The 22935-nt window shown below is 34.5% G+C and overlaps 3 protein-coding genes across 3 annotated transcripts; all 3 read right to left on the bottom strand.

Moving 5' to 3' along the window:
• Positions 1–401: 401 nt before the first annotated feature.
• Positions 402–11355, bottom strand: LOC120137813 (mitochondrial proton/calcium exchanger protein-like). Its single transcript, XM_039153470.1, has 13 exons — positions 11301–11355; positions 11055–11200; positions 10879–10967; positions 10691–10783; positions 9871–9997; positions 9556–9632; positions 9262–9436; positions 8808–9002; positions 8605–8683; positions 1619–1759; positions 1440–1522; positions 1189–1304; positions 402–644 (listed from the first exon to the last, which is right to left on the bottom strand). The coding sequence occupies exons 1-10, from the start codon at positions 11353–11355 to the stop codon at positions 1746–1748; spliced, it is 1050 nt and encodes a 349-aa protein (XP_039009401.1). The 3' UTR covers positions 402–644; positions 1189–1304; positions 1440–1522; positions 1619–1745.
• Positions 11234–14057, bottom strand: LOC120137955 (mitochondrial proton/calcium exchanger protein-like). Its single transcript, XM_039153591.1, has 3 exons — positions 13971–14057; positions 12598–13287; positions 11234–12488 (listed from the first exon to the last, which is right to left on the bottom strand). The coding sequence occupies exons 2-3, from the start codon at positions 13218–13220 to the stop codon at positions 12176–12178; spliced, it is 936 nt and encodes a 311-aa protein (XP_039009522.1). The 5' UTR covers positions 13221–13287; positions 13971–14057; the 3' UTR covers positions 11234–12175.
• Positions 14058–15539: 1482 nt separating this feature from the next.
• Positions 15540–21876, bottom strand: LOC120137833 (integrin-linked protein kinase 1-like). The gene is made up of 12 exons (XM_039153485.1): positions 21405–21876; positions 20923–20997; positions 20714–20818; positions 19870–19955; positions 18820–18940; positions 18051–18130; positions 17764–17826; positions 17525–17646; positions 17323–17408; positions 16833–16957; positions 16455–16586; positions 15540–15692 (listed from the first exon to the last, which is right to left on the bottom strand). The coding sequence occupies exons 1-12, from the start codon at positions 21822–21824 to the stop codon at positions 15686–15688; spliced, it is 1422 nt and encodes a 473-aa protein (XP_039009416.1). The 5' UTR covers positions 21825–21876; the 3' UTR covers positions 15540–15685.
• Between the last annotated feature and the right edge of the window lie 1059 nt (positions 21877–22935).

The raw sequence follows: 22935 nt of genomic DNA, 5'->3' as shown, positions 1-22935 counted from the left end.
ACAATTCAGTTTACAAATTTTAAAATATACTTTTTCCCCCCACACTAGAACCTATACAAGATTGAAAAGAAGTAGATAAAACCGTGCCATATGTCACATTCTAATTAAATGACATCAATATTTAGAACAAGATAGGACAAAACTAATAATTTAGGTATCAAAATAAAAATAATAATTTAAATATTAAAATGAAAGTAAGTGAAAACAAGTATTAACCCATTTAAAAATCTAACCATCTATGTATTGAATAATATTTTTTCTGATGTGGATCCACTCAAAATCCAAATTAATTACTGCTTAAAAGATATTCAAGTATAACCATTTTTCTAGAATATAATGCATTTGTTAACTAAAAACTACCAGTATTAGCCTATAATTTTTACACCACCTTTCGTCCCAGTTTTCTTCATAAAATAAAAGGTATGGAAAAACTGACCCATTCCATCCAGTTCAATACCTCCACGCCTGCAACCCCAAGCCAAGATATATATGCATTCCACCGACTACACCTTCGATCATAATTAATGAAGCTCGCTCGAAAACGGATTATAGTCTCTAAATTCTTCTTCCCTCCTCCTCGGATCTATTGTCGTCTTCCATCGGACTGCCCAATTTGACTATGTCTTCCACGAGAACTTTTCCATCTATTTCATTCAAACAATGATATAATTATTGCCATTCATGTGAACAGATATATCAGATGATTCACCCTAACAAACATTAAAGTGATACAATCTAAATTCTTAGGTAACTTAAAGGCGTTTCTACTAAAAGAATTACCCTTTTCCATGCTACATAAAAACAGCAAAAAGGCGGATTTACGACTAATAAATCCAATCAGATTGAGCTAAATTCATATTTTTCTCAATCATCCCGAGATACGGATTCACCTTGTCCATTGTTAAGATGATACACTTGTAAGTAGTCATTTTCTGCTTAATCATAATGCTCTACGGATAAAATGGATCTTTCAACTGCTTTACAACCATGAAAGCAGACTAAGAGGCTCTTCCGGAAATGGATTACATGTCGGAGTTACCGATCATAGAAGGGAAAGCAAAATGCACTATAACAAGCCAAATTTATAGTAACTCTGATATACATTTACCTAAACGAAAAGTATATTCCTGTCTATTTATTTATTAGGACAAAGCTAAAGCAAAAAGGAAGAGGATTTGTGAAGCTGACCTCTATCTTTCGAAAGATTGCTGATGAGTTCTTGCACACCCTCCTTTGCTAATGTATTCTTCAAGTATTGAGCAACAGCAGCCACCTCCTCGGGAGTGACTTTCCCGTCATGATCCCTGTAGGAATAGAACATTTCTCACAAATTCGACTACATAGACCTTGCAGCAACTAATGTGGTGGTAAGCCAAGTGTGATGATTGAGGACATAGCCAAAAATGAGAAAAGAAAAGAATCCAAAAACAAAATTTCACCTGTCAAGTACTCGCCACCCATCACCAATTTTTGCATCTACATCATCTATTTCCTTCTCAAGATTTTGGAGCATAGCACCAACCTAATGAGTAGTAAGAATGGTAAAGACTATCGTTTCAATCACATATGATAAGAAGAGAAAAATTGCCAAAAAAACTTGGGCTCAAATATGTCTTACTTTTTCAATAAGCGCTGAAGAAACCTTATCACTATCAGACACTTCACTAGAATGGTCACTTTTTTCTCTTGCAGCCCTATATGCCTTAATGGCATCTTTTTCACCATCTTCTTTGTCTACCATGCTATTATAAAGTTCTATCTGGCAACATTGGCAAAATCTAACATCAGCAGAAAATAAGGGATACGAACAAAATTAGAAAATTTATCATTCTTTAACGAGTTTTCCAAGTTAAAAAAGTTGCAAGTAAATACCAAATGCATTTTCTGATAACCTAGTAAGTTACAACTGAAAAGTCAGTACATAAAACTAGGGGTGAGTGTTAAATGTAGTGGAAAAAATTTGACTTGGTCGAGTTTCCAAATACCATTCTATCATTCGAACATCATTTAAAATTTTCGAGTAGAGTCAAATTTATGAAATTTGAGTCGAATCAAATATATTTGTTCAAATTTAAATGTATTTTTTTATAATGTCATAAGACTAATTGGTTCCAATTTAAAAATATATGTATATATATTTCTAACCATATACGATATACGTATATACTTCCTTCATATGAAAAATTTCCACATGTGCAAGTAAGATTTTTAATGTTATTTAATAAATCAAATATCATCTAAAATTATATAAAATTTTTACAATGTTATTCTTTTAAAGAATGGATTCAGAGAACAAATTGTTGATGACAGTATGAAAGATTCAAGGAACTGGTGGGAAGAAAGAATTTGCAAAGTGTTGCAATCGGAGGACCAAATTGAATAAAATGTAAATTGAAAAAAGAGGAATTAGAGTTACATAGGTATTCTATAGTGGTAGAGGAGCATGTGGTTCAAATTCGGTTAAGAATGGACTTAAAACGAAAGAGGAATTGAAGAAACAAGGAAATCAAGCAAAGTTAAGGGACTAATTGCAAAAAGAGGAAATTTATTGTGAAAAAGAGTAATTGAAGCTACATAAGTATTCTACAGTGGTTGAGGAGCATATGACTCAAATTTGGTCGAAAACGAACTTAAAATGGAGGAAGAATTGAAGAAACAAAGAAACTAGGGACCAAATCATAAAATAAACAAATTACTTATCAAAAGACCAAAATGACATTGTTTTAATTTTCAGTTTTTCGATTATTCGAACTTTGAAAATCCCAACTAAAAAATCGAGTTAACATGAATAACTTGAAATTTGAAAAAAAAAATCGATTTTTTCGAGCCGAAATGATTTTTTGCTCACACCTACTTAAAACATCTAGACCAAAAGAAAATGACATTGCACAAATACTATGTTCTATCTATTAAACTAACCCTAAAAAGAAAATTCTAGTAAACTATCTTCATTGACTTCATAACTAGTTAAAAAATAGAGAAAAAATCGCCTCAGTGACCAAAAATGCCTTATAATATACGATTTTAACCAACTTTTTTTGGATTTGCCAAAATGACCAACAAAATCGCAACGCGAAATAAAAATCGCAACGCGATCCCCAGAATCGCAAATCAGTTTCCAAAATCGCAACGCGATTCTTGAAAATCGCAATGCGATAGTACAAATTCGCATTGCGATTTTCCAAAATCGCAACGCGAATATGAAAATCGCAACGCGAACACATAAATCGCAACGCGTATCCGTAAATCGCAACGTGTATCCGTAAATCGCAACGCGTATGGGTAAATCGCAATGCGTATCCGTATATCGCAACGCGTATCCGTAAATCGCAACGTGATATTTAAAGCGCCATTATAATCGCTACGCGTATTTTATTTTCAAATTACAAAAACGAATATTAAGACAAAATCCCGTAATCGCAACTCATAACCTAAAACCTAAAATCACAACTCAGTCCCATCTCCATCTCTCACTCTCTACGGCGAAGAAATCCGTCCCCCATCTCCGAAGATTTCCGTCCCCATCTCCGGCGAAATCCCTCACAACCATTCACGGTCAGAAATCCCTCACAATATTCAGAAATGGAAAATCAACCTCCGAGGGTTAGTTTTTTTAATTATTTTTATTTTGAAATGTTTGCATTATTGTAGGTTTTTCATATTGAAACTGATGATAAGTTTACTGGTCATTTCAATAATAGATTAACCATTTCACTTAGATTTCATTTCGCGTTACGATTCTGTCGTTGCGATTTTCATTTCGCGTTGCTATTCTCTCGTTGCGATTTTCAAGTTAGTATTTGTCTTTGTCTTTGTTCTGTCTTTTGGTTAAAGTAATGCAATCCATTCAAGTTTCAATTTGCAGAAGAGTCGCAACGAGATAAATGAAAATCGCAACGAGAGAATGACTGTCGCAACGAGAGAAATGAAAATCGCAACGAGAGAATCGCAACGCGAAATGAAAATCGCAACGAGAGAATCGCAACGCGAAACCAAAATCGCATTGCGATTTTCATTTCGCGTTGCGATTCTATCGTTGCGATTTTCATTTCGCGTTGCGATTGTCATTTCGCGTTGCGATTCTCTCGTTGCGATTTTCATTTCAACCAAAAGACAAAACAGTGTTGCAAATTTTAGTTTCAAGAATAAACTACTACTTTTTATGTTTATTGTTTTTGGTATATCTTCACAGTGTAGTTTTTGGTATATCTAACTTGGTATGTTTATTGTTTTTGTAGAAATTTTTTTCGGCTCAATTGACCTTGAGAAATAAAGTCAGCCTGGCCACTACAATTGCTTCGAAGCTTTCACCTGCTCAAAGACAATTGTTTGAGGAAACCTGCTTCGGGCCATGGATGAGAGTACAACATCCGGGTGGAGATGCTAATTTGACCCATTTATGGCTTCAGACCATGACATCAAATCTACCCGACAGTATACAACGTGGTGAGGAAGAGATATGGTTTCATTTTCCACCAGCGTATACTTGTTTTGGGCGGAAGGAGTTCTGCTTAATCACTGGTCTACGATTCGGACACGATGATGTAGGCCGGTACACTCGTCATATCGCCCGCCCATCATGGTTATCCCGGGTTTTTCCGGATGAGTCAATGGAGAAGCCGAACCTACATGTCGACGACCTGAAGAAATTGTTTAATAAGAAAGCTGGTTTCACTCGGATGGATGACGTCGATGTTGTCCGAGTATGCCTTCTACTACTTGTGTATGCCGGCTTTTTAGGCAGAGAGGCCAGACAACCTATTCATCGGGAGCTAATAATATTGGTAGAGGACCTGAATGCATGGAATCTGTTTCCGTGGGGTTCGTATATATGGAAAGCTACCTGGACTAAGTTGTCGTCTGCCTTTGATGACCGCAAAAGTTTGCGGGGCGATGGGTCCAAATACACTTTGTCAGGCTTTGTTTGGGCCTTTAAGGTAAGAATTTCTATATAATTTTTCTAAAATTATAATTAATTATTTAACAATTACTAATTTTGTTATTATATTGTTTGTAGATTTGGATATTCGAGGCTTTCCCCAGCATGCGTACATATGCAATAAAAACGTCAAATGATATTCCCAGGGCTATTTCCTGGAAGAGGAAAACTCTGTTGGATTGGGAAGACTTAATACCATATGCGACAATAAATAATGTAAGTTAACACAAATACTTTCATATAATATAAACAAGTTATTAATAGTAGACGTTTAACTTTGTTTGAGTTTTTATATTTTAGGAGGCCAACATTCCATTACAAAGACTGACATCCACGGAGGAAGAGCTTGCCACTGATTGGTGGCAAGCTAGTCAGAGTTTTTTTGATGGCACGGATGATGAGCAGCATCCACTTCCTCCAATTCGAGAGCCATCACCTCACCTAGAGCCATCACCCGATCGACCCGACTATACACTTCTAGAACGAGAGCCATCACCTATCCCGTCACATCATCGAGCCTCTTCTCCACCATCACCTCATGATAGGCGACCGGCAAAGATGCCACGACTCCTATCTCCCTGTTCTCCACCTCCACCTCCACGGGATGAGTCAAGGGAGTTACGTGATGAGGTCAATGCCTTGCGTGAGGAGATCGGTACTCTACGCGATAACGATGGTGCATGGCGTGTGGAGGTGTCAACTTTACGTGGTGAGGTTGCCGCTCTACGTGAGATGATAGTATCGTTGCAGAATGAGGTTCATACTCTACGCAACGAGGTAAGTTTAAGATTTTCCATATTTAACTTAATGATAAATTTACTCGTAATTTCACTTAGATTAGCCATTTCACTTAGATTGCTTAGTAAATTTATTCGGTTGCTGCCAATTCTGCTAAACTGTGTATTCTTTAACACTGTGAAATAGTATTTGTCTTTGTTTTGTCTTTTGGTTGAAAGTAAATTTGTTCGATTGCTGCCAATTCTGCTAAACTGTGTATTCTTTAACACTGTGAAATAGTATTTGTCTTTGTTTTGTCTTTTGGTTGAAAGTAAATTTGTTCGGTTGCTGCCAATTCTGCTAAACTGTGTATTCTTTAACACTGTGAAATAGTATTTGTCTTTGTTTTGTCTTTTGGTTGAAAGTAAATTTGTTCGGTTGCTGCCAATTCTGCTAAACTGTGTATTCTTTAACACTGTGAAATAGTATTTGTCTTTGTTTTGTCTTTTGGTTGAAAGTAAATTTGTTCGGTTGCTGCCAATTCTGCTAAACTGTGTATTCTTTAACACTGTGAAATAATATTTGTCTTTGTTTTGTCTTTTGGTTGAAGTAATGCAATCCATTCAAGTTTCAATTTGCAGAAGAAGAAATAGTTTACTTTCGCAACACGAAACTTAAAATCGCAACGCGAAACCAAAATCGCAACGCGAAATGAAAATCGCAACGACAGAATCGCAACGCGAAACCAAAATCGCAACGACAAGATCGCAACGCGAAACCAAAATCGCATTGCGATTTTCATTTCGCGTTGCGATTCTTTCGTTGCGATTTTCATTTCGCATTGCGATTCTGTCGTTGCGATTTTCATTTCGCGTTGCGATTTTGGTTTCGCGTTGCGATTTTAAGTTTCGTGTTGCGAAAGTAAACTATTTCTTCTTCTGCAAATTGAAACTTGAATGGATTGCATTACTTCAACCAATAGACAAAACAAAGACAAATACTAACTTCAGGGTATTAGTTTGAAACATATTTTTCTTTGTTATCTGATGCATTTTGTGAACTATGATAGAATAATGACTTGGGTGAATACAATGCAAGTTTGAAACATATTTGTCTTTGTTTTCACTGTTTAAATATCATGTCTGTTTATTTACTGATTTTTGTATTTAATTATTTAGCGGCCCGATAGAGTGGATGCTTTACGTCGGGTTATGCTTGCACGACGGAGTTCACGCATCAGACAGCGTGCACGTGCTATTAAGTCTCCGTACACCCCACGTACAGTTTTTGTCAATCATACACCTTGTTTCGAAACGATCTTTGCTTGATTTGTTAACTTTTAGTTGATAGCCATCTTCCACACATTTCGTATACAAAGCTATCTTCAAGTCTTCCTTTGTATCAAAACAATCATCTTTCTTGATACGAATAACTTTTGTGTAACAATCAACTGCTTTCTTTACCAACTCTTCTTCCGGTATCTGAAGTAATTCTGGCATATTCCAGTTATACGCCTGTGGCATTTTCTTTTCTTCGGGGACTTTTTCTTCTTCTTTTTCTTCTTCAGGATTATATGAATTACAGAATGGATGTTCAACATGTTCATTCACAGTCGTAACTTCCTCCTCATTATCATCAACAATACATTCTTCGACAACGGCTGTTTCATCATCAAAATTCGGGTATTGACCAATATCAAAATCATTACACGCAGGGTCTGTTTCTTCTTCTGAAACATCATCAAAATCCGTGTATTGACCAATATCAAAGTCTGGATATTGACCAAGACCAAATTTCGAATACTGACTAGTACTCACAATTTTTTCTGTTGGCTCATCATCGTCTAACTGGTCAATACGAAAACCGGAATTTGGTGCTGAAAGTTGATTGGGATTTGGATTAGAGAAAGGTTGTGGGTTTTGAGAAAAACTTAGTTGATTACTACCCGCTACTGACCCAACAATACTACTTCTAGGTTCAACAACATACAATGTAACATCATCTTGTGAAACACTAATGTAAGCAATGAATCGTTCAACATCTTCATTGTCGGTTAACAAATAAACTTTACCATTTCTCTGATAAGATAGCCTAAATCCACTTAGGGGCTCTAAATTCAATTTATTTGAAACACGTAGCATTAGAGTTTCATAAGTTAACTTTTGTAAAGACAATTTTAGTTGAAGATTCATGGGTAAAGGCATATATTGTAAAACACCATGAACATTATCCCATGACCCTCCAAAACACAAATCTATCCAAACATGATCAACATTAGATGATTTCATGGTTGTAAATTAATTTACTAAACAGACGAGCTGCGAAACTAAAACCTGTTGCCGGATTGGGAAGGATGTCGTTGGATATAAGAACGGATGTCGCCGGAGAGAGTGATAGATGGAGATGGAATGAGTTGTGATTTAGGGATTTAGTTTATGATTTCAGTGTTATATACCCAAAATTTCAGTGTTGTGATTTACAGATTCTCGTTGCGATTTACGGATTATCGTTGCGATTTACAGATTCTCGTTGCGATTTACGGATTATCGTTGCGATTTACGGATACGCGTTGCGATATACGGATACGCATTGCGATTTACCCATACGCGTTGCGATTTACGGATACACGTTGCGATTTACGGATACGCGTTGCGATTTATGTGTTCGCGTTGCGATTTTCATATTCGCGTTGCGATTTTTGAAAATCGCAATGCGAATTTATACTATCGCATTGCGATTTTCAATAATCGCGTTACGATTTTGGAAACTGATTTGCGATTCTGGGGATCGCGTTGCGATTTTTATTTCGCGTTGCGATTTTGTTGGTCATTTTGGCAAATCCAAAAAAAGTTGGTTAAAATCGTATATTATAACTTTTTTTTGGTCACTGAGGCGATTTTCTCTAAAAAATATGTTGACATGATGCACATGCAGTTCTTTGGGCTAACCAAATAAACGAATGTCAAGTTTAGAGCATTCCTCCTTATTGACAAGACCAAGAAACTCTTCACGCTCTCCGCTCACAGACTGCATATGAGGGTCAAAGTGAAGTCAAAGATACATTCCAAGTGGCAATTCTAGGAAGATAACAAAAGAATGGAATCAAAAATAACAACTGTCACAGAAGAAATTTTTAAAATCTAATCCTTACAGAAGCTGAAGCTAAAACAGCCAATGCGCGACTGATTTCACAGAGCTGGTCTCTTTTTTCCATTGCTCTTGCTATAACCTGTTCTTGTGCTTCTCTAGCCGTTGGGATATTCATCTCTTTCAATGCCACATCAACTTGTCTAGCTTTAGATTCCTTCATCTTTGCCAGCTCTTCCTCTTCTTTCTCTTCTTCCTCCTACAAAGGTACCAATTTAAAACAACCAATGAAATTCAAAGAACCGCACACCTGGAAAGCTGCTTTTGGGCCTTTTTTTTAAAGCTAAGCAGAAAACGTCAAGACTAAAGGCCTCTATTTGCAGGCCTTATGATTATAACAAACTCCTTCACAACAAGAAGGGTCAACTGAGCCACATAGGAGGCCTAAAACAGTAAACAACCTACAGTAGAGGAGGCTATTCATATGAAAATAATATAAAACATCTTCCTTTTCAAACCTTGATCAGTTCTTCCTGCATCTCAAGGTACTCCAGCTTCCTTCTCCTTTCTGAAACAGGATCTTCAGATGGTAAAGCCGTAACACCAACAGTATCCACAACTTCATCAGGTAGAGAAGAAAGCGTAGCCCGAACAGCATCTTTAGGCTTCAGCTTTCCTGATACAGTTAATGCCCTAAAGGGGATATCACATCAGAAATTAAGATTTGGATTTTAAAAAAATAGCAGAGTATGAACTGTTCAGTGCTAGCAAAACATTGAAGAAAGACGACATAAAACACAACTTAGAATCACCTTGAAAGGATCAAAAGGGAAGATGGGACTGCATGATTGAGAGACAAATCCAGCCAATCCCGAACTGCATGCAGATACTAATCATATTAAGGAGTCACAACAAATGTAGTTCATAATGTAATTAAAATACAAAATAATGTAGCTGAAGGAAACATGGAACCGTGCAAATCCAGAAATCTACCAATATATGAGACCACGGCATATCTCATAAACAACTTATCATTGCCAAGCAGTGCGATGGATATTGCAAAGTCTGGGGCACTTAATTGACAAAGGGAACAGTAAATAAGCACACAAAAGAATAAAAAAGAACACCTGTTGACGCATTTCTTCCGCTGAGAGTGCTCCAACCATCCCTCGCTCCCTACAATCTTCACGAAGTTCATATTCTGATAAGGAATCCACCCCCTCTGCTTGAATCAGCTTGTCATCATTCTTAATCCTAAAATATATATAAAAACTATAATAAGAAAATAGTAACAATAAAAACATTTGCAATGATTTAGAAAAGAGAGCTTAGTTACTCCTAAAAGTTAAAGTTAACGAAGTAACTTGCTTAGTTTAAGAAATTCCATTGCCTTCTATATTCCAAGAAAACTGCACTTGCTATCTAGTTTCAGCATATTTCTTATATAAATGAAAGAATTGAAGGGGGAATGCCTATCATTTAAAATTCCAAATTTTATACATGTGATATATTATATATTCCAAATCAGTATAACTGGGCTCTCAAAATGAAGACCACCCCCTCCCCAAAATCTAAATCAGAAAACTATATAAATAAATGAACACTTAACATGAAGCCTCTTGGTTTTAAAATGTACTACCACAAGTTGTGGTTTAAGGGATAAACTTAAATATGTTTAAACTTTATAAGAGGTAAAAGAGAACCACCAATAAATAATGAGTAGATATCTCTAAAAAAGCAAAGAACTTCTCATGAGTTCATAAAGGTCAAGAGAGAAAAAAGTCAGGAAAAAATAAACCACTTAGGCAACCACAACAAGAAACAAGTTCAATAAGCAGATCTGATATAATCCATTCACTCTTCTTGCATGCATCAAACTCCATTGATATGTTATTCCAAAACAAGGTACACACAAAAGTTAATTTAGATTGGATAAACACATTTTACCTTTGGAGTCTCCTCCGAAGCATATAACGCAAATACGCATCCGTTCCAAAAGGGCTGAATCCCATGTATTTGCACATATTTACCAATCGAGGCCTGGTAGAGAAAAAAATACAACAAACATGACAAAGTGACACAACATTTAAATTAAATAGTCAACTGGTGTCAAATACAAAATATTTACAACTGACCTGCTGATATTATCTAGAGTGAGTTCATCGTTAAACAGCTTGGCAAAACCAAGAATCTCATCATTAGATACACCAGCACCCCTTCTGACCTGCAAAATATCAATATTTTAATTGCTAATGGTGAATAGCAGAAAGGAAAAGAGGCAAGAATACCCATCGGTGAAATAGGATCTTACCCTATTCAAAAATTCATCAAGATCTTCAGCAGTCTGTTTAATTTCTCCACTCCTTGAATTTGAACCTCCTTTGCCATTTCTTTGACTGTATCTTGAAGAAACTTGGCATATTCTATTCTTGCACGGAGCCTCCTTTTCAGTGCTTCCTACATATGTTCAGCAACTGAGAAAAATGCATTGACCAAAAAAAGGGGAGGGTGCAGGGGCATGCCACACACAGAAAAAGAAATGGTACCGACAATAAACCAGACGTAAAGCACTCATTTGGTAATACTTCTCCAAAGCCACAACATTCCCTCATGTAGGACACAACAGAAATAGCGCAGACCATTCAATTTTTTTTGACAAGACAGACCATTCAATTGTCTAGATAATATTCCTGTCTGGAAAACATATATTCTGCAGATTACCCTGTGATTAAATGCAAAAAGATGTAAGAATACCTTAAGATAATCCTGATTCATATAGCAAGGCCTATCCCTATTGATGTATATCTCTTGACTTCAAATTATCAGAAATAGCCCAATAAAGATTATCAATTATACTTGATATTATAGCCTCGTCATGTTTATGTTATTGATCCATTTCCCTATATTTTTTACTTCCCTCTTTATTTCTCTGGGGCAAGGTACTTCAACATTCCATCTGTTAAAAACTCATTCATATCCATTTAAGAAGCTTAAATCAAGGTGAACATAAAATTTGTTAAAAAATTTGTTCACATACATGCTCTCAATCAAGTATTAAGATCTGACAACACTTCTTCTCCGAATAAACAACAACAACAATAATAATAATCAGAAAACTTCATGCAATGCAAATTTTCACATAAGCAACCACAATAAAATTATGGTGAATAACAAACTCTTGGTTTGGAAGAAAACTAAACAAATAATGAAATATCATTTCAAGTGTGACAAAGACAACGATGCACTCATTCCCACCAACATTATGAATCATGAATAAAGATAAACCAAAAGATCAATGGTTCTGGCTTTAACATGAGAGGTTCTAATTTCTAAAAAGAGGAAAAAGTACTTAAAGAATAAAGCTTGAACAGCAAAGCGTTATAAATCAAATTAACCATAAAAGCAAGCAAAAATTGAAAAATGCCTCTCTACCTATTCTTTCATCTTGTCTTGAAAAGTAGATGGCAGCATGTTAGGGAACAGTTTCAAGAAAACAGGCAGAAGAAATTCCATGAATGGAACTATGATAAAAACTGCAAATGGAACTAGCCTAAAGATATCGGCAGTAATTCGAGTCAGTTGTTGTCTCTCCCTTCTAGATAAACTTCTACCACCAGCCAGCTTTAGCAGCAATCGTGAGCTGATCCTCACATCAGCCCAAAGTAGCTTAAAAACCAACCAGTAGTGTTGCAAAGTAGAGCGAATTTCATGTTTCCAATGAACAAGTTTCTTTGCCCAATCTTCCCTGTAAAAAGCAATAGAATAACAAATATGCAGTAAACCAAACATCAATATGAATCAAGTTAATTCAGTTATTTATATTATTGAAAAAAAATTAAAGGATAAAGTTTTACCTGCTCATTGAAGCTACAGCTCTTAAAGCAGGACCAATCCGAAGAACTGTGGCCCATACTCTTTGCAAAATGGATTTGACAACCTTCTGAGAATCTTGCGAGTGTTTAGCTTTGGCTTTCGATTTAGCAGTACTCAAACCTTCAACAGCTTGATCACATTCTTCTGCAGATGCTTCCTTTCTCCTTTTTGCAACTAATTCTTCATTTCCCTCATCATCACTACCAGGTTCAGGTTGTCTAGCAATAGCTGTTGAGGCACACCGAACAGAATACGCCTTCAATCTGACACTCAGTGGAGAATTGAATTGGAATCTTCTACTTCCAGGACTCAAAACTGAGATTCCCTGAGATTTATATCTAAAGTATCCTGATCTTGAAAAACCCAGTAAACCCTGTTGCACAACTGAATTTACATCCAGTTTCTTTGGATGATTAAAATCTTCAGATGAATGGTCCACATTAGATATATAACCACATAATTCCAACTTCTGAGTTGGATGGCCAAGAAACTGGAAGGTCTGGATTGGGCATAACGACGAATGCAGGTAATCAGAAACAAATCTTCTCCTCCTTAAAATTGCTCTAGAAGCCATTGTCAATTGTTTTTCTTGTGGACAGGACATTCACCTTCCTCGAACAACCAGTCAGTTAACCTGGTGGAGATAACGTTTCAAATAAAGAACAGCATACCTACAAGAGGATGAACAATAAACAAAGTTTTGGTATTATTTCATCACAATATACTACAAAAGCCAACAAAATCATAAAACAAAAAAAATTAAGAATAATGTCAATATCCGAAAGAAAATTATAATTAATCCTTGAATTGGATCGCATCAGTCAAGGAGTCAATATTAGGATTGCTCAAGTAAAATTAGACTTCTTATTCAGATCAAGGCTGATAATTAACAAATAAAGGAATAGTAACTAGAAAAATAACAAAAAAAAGAATTACAACCAGCTCATAAATATTTATTCAAAAAATTGAAACTGGATTAAAAAAATAACAAATATTTATTCATGAACAGCGCAGAATACTACCATAAGTTTATTATCACAAAATAATAATAAAAATATAGAAATAAATCAGTCGATAATCATTTCATCGATTATTTTCTTATATCACTTCAGTTCTCTATTCGCATCAAGGAAAACAATCCAAACAACACCGAAATAAATTCTCACTTCGTTTGAAACTGGAAATTGAAAAATTACAACGGGAAATATAGAAGACAATAACATATATCCGATATTCATAGCTCATCACGGATTCGACTAAAAACACTAAAGGTTGCAATAATAAACCTGGAAGCAGCAAAATTCAACAACAAGAAGAAACAAATGAATTGCTGATAAAAAGACGTTTTACTTACAGTGTTCATGCGAGAGATAAGATTATAATATTTCGGAACAATCACAAGAAGGAAATTAAGAGCTCAAATGCAAGAAAAAAATGGAAAATAAATTAAGGCAGGGGAATTATATTTGGGAGAAAATTGGAGGGTTTAAGAGGGGCTAGAGTGAAAAATTACTCTGCAACGCCGGTGTAATTAAGGGCAGTGTGAACCGTCGATTCCTTTGACTATTTTATCTTGACTGATGTGGCTGCTGCTTTTGACATGTATTGTTGATTTTGGCATTGGTAAGTTGGACCGAGAGAATAAAGAAATATTTTTAAACTGATCACTGTGAAAATTAAGAACAAAATTTAAAAAAAATACGAGTACATAATTATTATTTAAATTTAATTATAATTTTTTATTAATCTCAGTATCTGTCGAAAAGATTCAATCATTCTACAATAAATATTTAATTAACCTTGTAGATATTGTGTTTGATTAACATAATAATCTGAGTGATTACAATATATCATCTAATCAGAAAACTCTTAAATATTTGATAATAAAACTCACAACCCCCGTAGATCTGCTTGAACTTGAGACCTGATAAAAATTATTTTTTAACCATTAAAATCACTTCATTCGTACAAATAATATTTATTTTCAAATTAATTAAATAATGGTATAAAAATTATAAACTTATTGAATATATAATCTTTATTCTTAATTACTTGAAAACTATAATGCCTACTTTTTAGTTGAAATGTTTTCTTATCCATAATGTATATATCGTAGGCCCATGCATTGTGTATATTACAAACTAAATAAGTCTTCTTCTTTTTCTTTTCTTTTTTTACATAAAAGTTTAGGTAACGGATGGCTCCATCAGTCCAGGACCATGGCATATATAAAATTCAATTAAGATTTACATAGGAATTTACAGATTACCCACTAAGAGTGACGATGGTAAAATTCGAAATTGGCTTTACAAACTCAAATTCTTGAATTCCAACCACTTGTGCCAACACTCATCGGCAATAAGTCTTCCTTTTTTTTTAAGACAAATAAGCATTATTTGCAAAAATCTAATCGAAAAATATTAGTTAGTTATTGCATTATTTTTTTATTAATATGGGATAAATAAAAAGCAGTGTCTGTTCGAAGATAACTTTCATACATTTAACATTAAACATTCTCACACTTGACATATACAATGTTCGAAGTCGAGATCTCAATAAATAATTATGGATTAGATAAGTATTTACAGAAAAAAAATAAATTCTTTTACTTATAATATTTAATAATTTTATAAATTTAATTTGTTTATTTAATTTGGAAGAAAAATTGAAAGTATAATTTGAATTTTACCTTTTTTTCATCACGATAATATCACCTAAACAAGTGATAATTATTTTCATTAATTTAATTGGAGTCCAAAAAAAATTGAAAAAAAGGCCAGATTTGAAAGCATTATAAAAGCAACTCAAACATTAAATTCTCAAAACTAAAACTAAAAATTTATTGTCAAGGCCACCAAAGGCCATAATAAGTACATCAATTCCCTCAATTTGTAATTTTTCGCAGGAACTGTTCCAGCTCCTGGACAGACAGAATGAAAATCACTTCCTTTCTGCTTCTAATAATTTCAACAGGATTTTATACTTTAAAATATTTAATATGATGAAGTTTAAAAAATCCGAGATCATATTCCCTCGAAATCTTCATCCGATTTTCTGTTTCCCCTCCCCTTATTTCCTGTAAAGAATCCAATGCCGATCATATCTGGTTAGATTATGAAGGAAACTTCAGAATTATGGAATAACAGCATTTACCAAGGAATCTTTATCTATGGATCTAATGCTTTAAAAACTAAATGTGAGCTTCCATTTTCCCAGTACAAGATATTTTTGTATCCTATGCTGGCCTACTTCGGTAAGACAAGGCGCCAACAAGTTTTCTCCATTCAACCCTTGATCGTTAACTTGGGGGGGGGTGCATGTGTGTCCTTGTGTATCAAAATTGAACTTCTCATTTCGAATACGTAATGAATATATAATGTGTGTGCATGTTTGAGTGAACTTGTCTATTGCAACTTGAGCTTCTCATGTAGAAGATCCTACTATGGGCGCATGCATGGAAATGCCGTCTACATATATATACATGGCTTCAACTCACACATAATGAAGTTAGTAATAGAAGTTCCAATCGACAATACCGAAATCAAACTGATTTCTACCTCCCTCCATTAACTATTGTTGTATGATTAACAAAACTGACACTGGAATTTGCTTCTATAGTAAATAATCCATTTCATTGTACTAGCGACGAATCGATATTAACAATCAGAATTCAGACAGCATCTTAATCAGAAACATAGCACAGGAACAGCCTTGAAATAGAAGCCTTAGCAGTAAACATTGGGTATGCTCATGATATGACGAAGAATTTTAACAACATTTCATTCATATGTAACATATAAAAACTGTCTCAGAGTGAAGATCGGTAACAGAAGCATACCATGGAAGCTTGAAAGCATCTTTCCACCGCCCATGTTTTGAGCAGTTGGCAACTATTTTGTCTAATCGTACAATGATCTCTGAAAACGTCGGTCTAACAACAGGTTCTTTAGCCCAACATTCTTCAATTAACCTGTTCATACATTATAATGTAGTAAAGCTTCGAGTATATTTCATGTGCATATTTCTGTACAAGATAAGGCTTAGGATGCACTCTGCTTATTTCTTCTGAAAAGGACATACACACAAATGAGTTTTTCTTTTCAATTAAATGAGTAAGAAACATAATACAACCCATACAAACATAACACAATCATTAATTCAATAACCTAACCTGAGGTAAAAAAAAACACATTTTCATTTCAAACCCGAAACTCACTCTTTTAAGTCTGGAGGATAACTTTTTGACTTTGACTTGAATGATGGTCTTCTATTGTCCAAACACATCAATCTCAAAATCTCTTCAGCAGGTTTGGGATGAAAAGGCACTACTCCTTCGATCATCTAAATTCATACAAGAATAAAACAGAAAAAGTGGTTAATACCGATTATTCAACAAAAAAGCATCTTTAATTGTCTGAACAATTACTCCCCTCGACCCCCTACCAAAAATTCCCCACCTTGACTACTCTCATAAATCTCACTCAAACTACCACACATGCAGAAAAAATTACAGGAGAAATTATCACAATCTGGGCAGCAGTTGAGCATAATTCTTTGTTAAAAAAAAAAAAGAAAATCACATTCATTATCTGCAAGATGTCAGCAAGAAACAAGGAATTAAACTATTGGAGGCAGTTTACTTCCTTTAGTCAGAATGGAACTTTCATTTATGTCAGTTGATAACAAACTTCAGAGAAACCATGTACCTCGTATAGAATGACACCGAAGGAATATGAATCAACACTTCGATCCAATACCAAATTTTTATAAAGCTCAGGTGCCGCATATATATCTGTAATCAGAGAAAACAAATTATCAGTCACAGTTTTACCATTAGCAGAAAGAACAAATGTATAATACTTGTACACATCCAAAGAAAACGTTTTCTTTTTTTTTCCACAAACATACTTTTCGGATCAAAATGTTTGTTTGGATGTGCTAATTTTGCCTTGTCAGGTGCTATTCTTGTCAATCTCAACAAACCGAATCCAGATACCTTCAAATGACCTCCACTATCCATCAAAATGTTTCTGGAACCTTACCAAATTTCCAATATTAAAGAACAGTATATCACAATGAGTACTATAAAGAATGATCACTTGCCATTTCCGCAAGCATTATGTCAACTTCTGCAGTGGTTGCCTTACTTTGTCCTTAAATTGCAGTGAATAATTGGCTCTGGTTTACACTCATGAAGGTAATTCATTCCCCTGATATCAAGAAAATAACAGTCAATAAAGTGAATAACCAGGAGAAATAAAATACTTGAAGCAGTTCCATGCACTATTGTATAAAGGATGTTAAAGTATAGAAGAACAAGCATATTCCAAACATTAACATCCGAGTTTAGCTTAGGAGAAAAATAGGACTAATGTTGATCAAAGTGACAATAACAAAAACAGTTCTTGAAGTATAATCCAAAGAAAGCACATGCCTGGCAACGTCAAGAGCAAATCTTAACACTTTGGATGGTGATAGACGCCCTTTCTTATGAAAGTAGCTTCCCAAATCACCCTAAAATAAGGACAATCACCGTAGTAATGTTAATTTGGTAAGTAAAACTAAAACACAATACTTTCTCTGCACAAAGAAAACTAAGCTGATGGAACAGTATCTAGGCGTAGAACACATTTCTATAACCAAATAAAGGAACCATACTGGAAAAGCTTAAAGTACACACCATTGCAAGGATGCATAAAACATATCAAAAGCTCTAGTGTAGAAATGCAGTACAAAGAAAACAAAGTTGAATCAATAAGTAACTGAAGATGGTTGAGGCTAATTTCATTAATTAGGGAGCCACTCTAGGCAATGGATAGTCGTTACTCAATTCTTCAATTCACCACACAGGCAATATACAGTGATCTTGTTAACAAAATGTACACACATTCTAATCTTTTCCACTACCTAGTGTCAGTTGTTCTGTTTATTCATTTTAAATTCCGGCACCACCTAAACTATACGGGAGAAAACTTTTAGGCCTTTAGGGAAATCTTAATTGTTTAGTCATCTCACTTTTCTTTTTTCTTTTTTTCTATGTAATTGGCTGTGTCTCTCTTCAATTACTATTTCACACAGAAGCATGCACAAATACAGATAAAATAGACAAATTAACAGAACATAAATACAAGCAATATAGTCAAGAGGCAAGCAGCAAGAAGAACAAGAGTTGGGCCGGAGGGGAGAGGGAGAGAGATGCTTACTTTTGAAGGATACTCAGAAACAATCATCATGGGAAAATTTTGTGTAACAGCTCCAACAAATTGAACCACATTAGGATGTCGAACTTTTTCTAGCAAAGTTAGCTCATGCTTGAAATCATTTCTGTTAAAGAGTGCATACACACCCATATAAAATATATGGTTGTATTAGGCTCCGCAAGAAAATTGGTAAAATAAAATCTTAACATCCTTTAACGATAATTAGAAAAATCATACAGCACTCAGAAAACAATAAATGTAAAGTAACAAAAAAAAAGTATGTCCTAATCTCCATAGAAGTTGAGACAACAAAATCATCTACTTAACCATGTAACCTCAAAATTTGTACTGAATGCATTTAGTACAGCTGGTGCCATTATACCAGATAAAAAATGATTGAAGGAACTCAAAGGCATATTCCCTAATTAAACTAAAAGAAGAAAGTGATACGAATAAATGGAAGTGCACAATTGGTAAAAAGTACATCAAAATTTTACATAAAATCACTCTAGTACAAGGCTGTTAGAAAGCTGTTTACAGCAGCTTTGTTCAGTATTAATTCTATCAGGACTAGAGCTATATTAGGTTATTGCTGCTCCCAATAAATATCCTGTAGTTTCTTCTTGTTGGAATTTAGACCGCATAACTTATTTGCTGAAAGAAAATCAGCAAACATACTTGTTTCTTACCCCAGTTCTTGAGCTATATACATGTTGGAAAAAGTACAATTTCTCCAGTCAACCTTTTGAAGCATTCATATACAAACTTATTTGCATGGCCCATAAAAACAAGCATAAAAGCGGCAAAAGAAGATATGAGTAATTCTAGACATAAACATGACAAGAAACAAACAAATTTATTGAGGCATAGATAAATAAGAACCAGCATATAGCATGATGAATGAGGGGCACTGAATACCAAGAAAGTGTACATAGAAAAGGAATGTGCACAGTAACAGAAAGTATAAATGACTGATGTCAATAAGTAAATAACATATGTATGTTGATTCACATAAGTCAAACACATCAAAAAGAAAACAAAGTAAGTGCATACATGATCTCAGGATCTGAATAGCTATCCGTGTCTAGTATCTTTACAGCAACCTTCGTGCCATTCCATTTTGCAACTTGATATGATCCCTGACAAGTGATTTATGAATGTTAACAATCTATCAATATATTCTGTGTTTTTTTAATTCTTATACACACACATACATGTACGATTGTGTGTGTATAAGAATATAAAAAGAACAAAGAGCATCTAAACTTTGAAACGATAAATACAAATTCATCAAGCTGCAAATCTGTGCAGTGTGCATCAAGCCCAGAGACAAAAATTGTGGCTACCTAAAAGTCAGTCACGTCTACAACAAAGGCTGCTCAAAGGAGCAACAGTTTGGTGAAAATTTGCGGGAGGTAGTGAAGAGTAAAATACATTTCTTCATGTAAAATTATGAAGAAAGCAAACTATTTTATATCTGATTGAAAAGTTCCAAGCTGTGCCGTGAAATTAAAGAAAAACCTCAATCTTGAGTCCGTCTTGGCAATCTAAAATGGATTGCCACCAAGAATATAAGATAACAGATTGTTTTAACAAATTATGAAAATGCAGAGACCATAAGAATACATGTGACATCCATATAATGCCAAATAAACCACTATTGACCTTAAGAAAAAAATGCTCACTTATCTAGCAAGAAGCATAATGCCTCTTGAAATCGAATCTGAATAGAAAACAGATCCAAATCTAGCAAAAGAAGCCTAGCCTAATCCTTTCCCAGCGGAATACATGAAACATAAGATACTATCAACAGATCAACCTGATCCCCTTTCACATTGGACCATACATGAATGTCTAAAAGAATCAATGCAGTAAAAATAAATTTAAAGAACCATACCTTTGTTATACCATCGGACTTCCGAACTTGAAGCTCCAAGGGATTAAGTTCGTACTCAGGAACTTCTTTAGGATTAGAAACTGTCATTGGCGTATTCCTGATTTTCTAATATCATAGAATATGTGTAAATATCAATCATCATACATGCATAAATTGCAATAATAGACAGAAATGAAATTTAAATTGAAGAAGAAAGCTTCATGTCATACAGGAACTTTAGCCCCACGGGCCTTCAAAATATTGTAGACCTCCATATTTCCATAATACTTAGCATCCGCAGCTGCCTGCCCATACAAAAAATAAATTTACTAGAATGCTCAATATGCGTTCACGTCATCATAAATCAAACTGCATTTCATACGTAATCTGTCATATGCAGTATCATCAAGGAAGTTAAAATTAGAATTAGAATTTAGGGGCTGGCATTAAAACTCAAACTTAAGCGCATTTATCTGCCTCTTTTTTCTCCATAGAGTATTCATCTTAGTTTTCCAAATCCAAGCAGCAGATCGTTTTCAAACTTGCACAGAATCATTGAACTTTCTAGTTCGAAACCCATAAATTTTATTAACAAAACCAACCAACAGAGATGAATTATATTACCATTGAAACTGCAAATGAGTCTTATTCCCCATCATTCGATTTTGAACAACTAAAGGAAGGAACAACAGAAGAAGAAGAAGAAGAGTACCGTGCTACCCCAACGATCACGGGCATCAATATTGGCCTTCCTAACAAGAAGAAGCTTAACAACCTCAACATGGCCTTCACAAGAAGCGATGTGCAAAGCAGTACGGCCATCCAAATCAATACTATTAACGTCAACGCCTTCATTCAACAAATCCTCTACTCCCTTGACGTCCCCTCTACACGCCATGAACAACAGCTGCATGGTCGTGTCAAGGTTCTCCGGCACCGCCATCTCATCATGGACGGGACTCCGCCTGATTGGGTCGAGCGACGACTGCCGTCCGAAGCTGAACCTTTGGTTTTTCTTCCGAGGGTCGAGTGATGCCTGCCGCGTGAACTGCCGGTTGAAACTCTGTTTTAACGACCCGGTCGAAAACTGGCGGGAGATTCCCCGACTTAGCTGATCTGCTAAGTTCGCCATCGTCGTTTCGTAAGATAACAACAAAAGGGCAATCCAGAAATGAAGTACAAAATATCGGAACAGCAAGTAATTCAGATAATGATCATCGGAACAGCTACATGTGAAGGGAGAAATTCTGGGTTCGTACGATAACTAGGAGAAAAAGAGGAAGGCAGTTTAAAGCCCAGGGATCTCGATAATGGATCCCAATGCCTGAAACAGGAGAAGACGAAAAGCTATTATTGATGATTTGAGATCCGAGCGAGGTGCAGAGGAACATCTAAAATAGAGAAAAATGCAAAAGCTGGTGGAGTTTGGCTTTTGGTGTTGAGCAACAAATGCCTTGTTTTTCTCTTTCACTCTGGTTTACGTTTTTTGACCTACGAGATCAGCGAAAATGGCGTTAATCGAAATATTAATTAATGAGTAAATTACATATTTACTTAACTATTCTTCGGATTTTTTTCACCCAATTATTTATTTTTTAAAATTATATTCTGATTTTATTTTAATTATTTATTACTAAAAAAATTAAAGGTAAATTATGTGTTTAGTATCTAAATTATTAATTTTGATTCGTTTTAGAATCTAATTTTTAATATTTTTAAAAACTTAATGTTAAATTAAGGATAAATTAATTATTTAGTATCTAAATTATCAATTTTAATTTTTAAAAAAATCAAAATTAAACTACGCATATGTAAACTATCAATTTTAATCAGTTTTAATATTTAAACCTATGAAAAGAAAAACTTTAGGAAAAATCAGATCTAAAGTAGTTTCAAATAAAGGAAGATTAAAAAAACTCATAAATGAAGATTACATGTGCTTAAAAGCTTTATGAAACCCAAAGATGAAATATTTAGAAAACCCAACTATGAAAAAACCTACAAAGAACAAAAAAAATATATAAGGTTAAATTACGTGTTTAATAATTAAATTATCGGTTTTTGTTTCATTTTAGTATTTCATTCTAAATTTAACGTTAAGTTTTGAAAAAATTGAAAGTTTAAGTATTAAAACAGACCAAAACTGATAATTTATGTATTAAAATTGTTAAGTTTTTAACAGTATGTACTAAAATGAAATAAAACTAAATGTCAGATATGGTTTTAAAAAAGATTAAAAGTTT

Source organism: Hibiscus syriacus, unplaced genomic scaffold (assembly GCF_006381635.1).
Source record: "Hibiscus syriacus cultivar Baekdansim isolate YM2019G1 unplaced genomic scaffold, ASM638163v2 tig00110676_pilon, whole genome shotgun sequence".
NCBI classification, from domain to species: domain Eukaryota; kingdom Viridiplantae; phylum Streptophyta; class Magnoliopsida; order Malvales; family Malvaceae; genus Hibiscus; species Hibiscus syriacus.
This window is presented reverse-complemented; position numbering and strand designations above follow the sequence as displayed.

Coding starts and splice junctions, on each gene's coding strand:
- LOC120137813 (XM_039153470.1), bottom strand. CDS start 11,355: ATGAGGGAATGTTGTGGCTTTGGAGAAGTATTACCAAATGAGTGCTTT. Junction 11,201..11,300: donor AAATGAGTGCTTTACGTCTG/GTTTATTGTCGG, acceptor GAACATATGTAG/GAAGCACTGAAAAGGAGGCT. Junction 8,684..8,807: donor CTGTTTTAGCTTCAGCTTCT/GTAAGGATTAGA, acceptor CCTCATATGCAG/TCTGTGAGCGGAGAGCGTGA.
- LOC120137955 (XM_039153591.1), bottom strand. CDS start 13,220: ATGTCCTGTCCACAAGAAAAACAATTGACAATGGCTTCTAGAGCAATT. Junction 12,489..12,597: donor GCTGTAGCTTCAATGAGCAG/GTAAAACTTTAT, acceptor TGCTTTTTACAG/GGAAGATTGGGCAAAGAAAC.
- LOC120137833 (XM_039153485.1), bottom strand. CDS start 21,824: ATGGCGAACTTAGCAGATCAGCTAAGTCGGGGAATCTCCCGCCAGTTT. Junction 18,941..19,869: donor TATTCAGATCCTGAGATCAT/GTATGCACTTAC, acceptor ACTCTTTAACAG/AAATGATTTCAAGCATGAGC. Junction 16,958..17,322: donor TCGGTGTCATTCTATACGAG/GTACATGGTTTC, acceptor GTATGAATTTAG/ATGATCGAAGGAGTAGTGCC.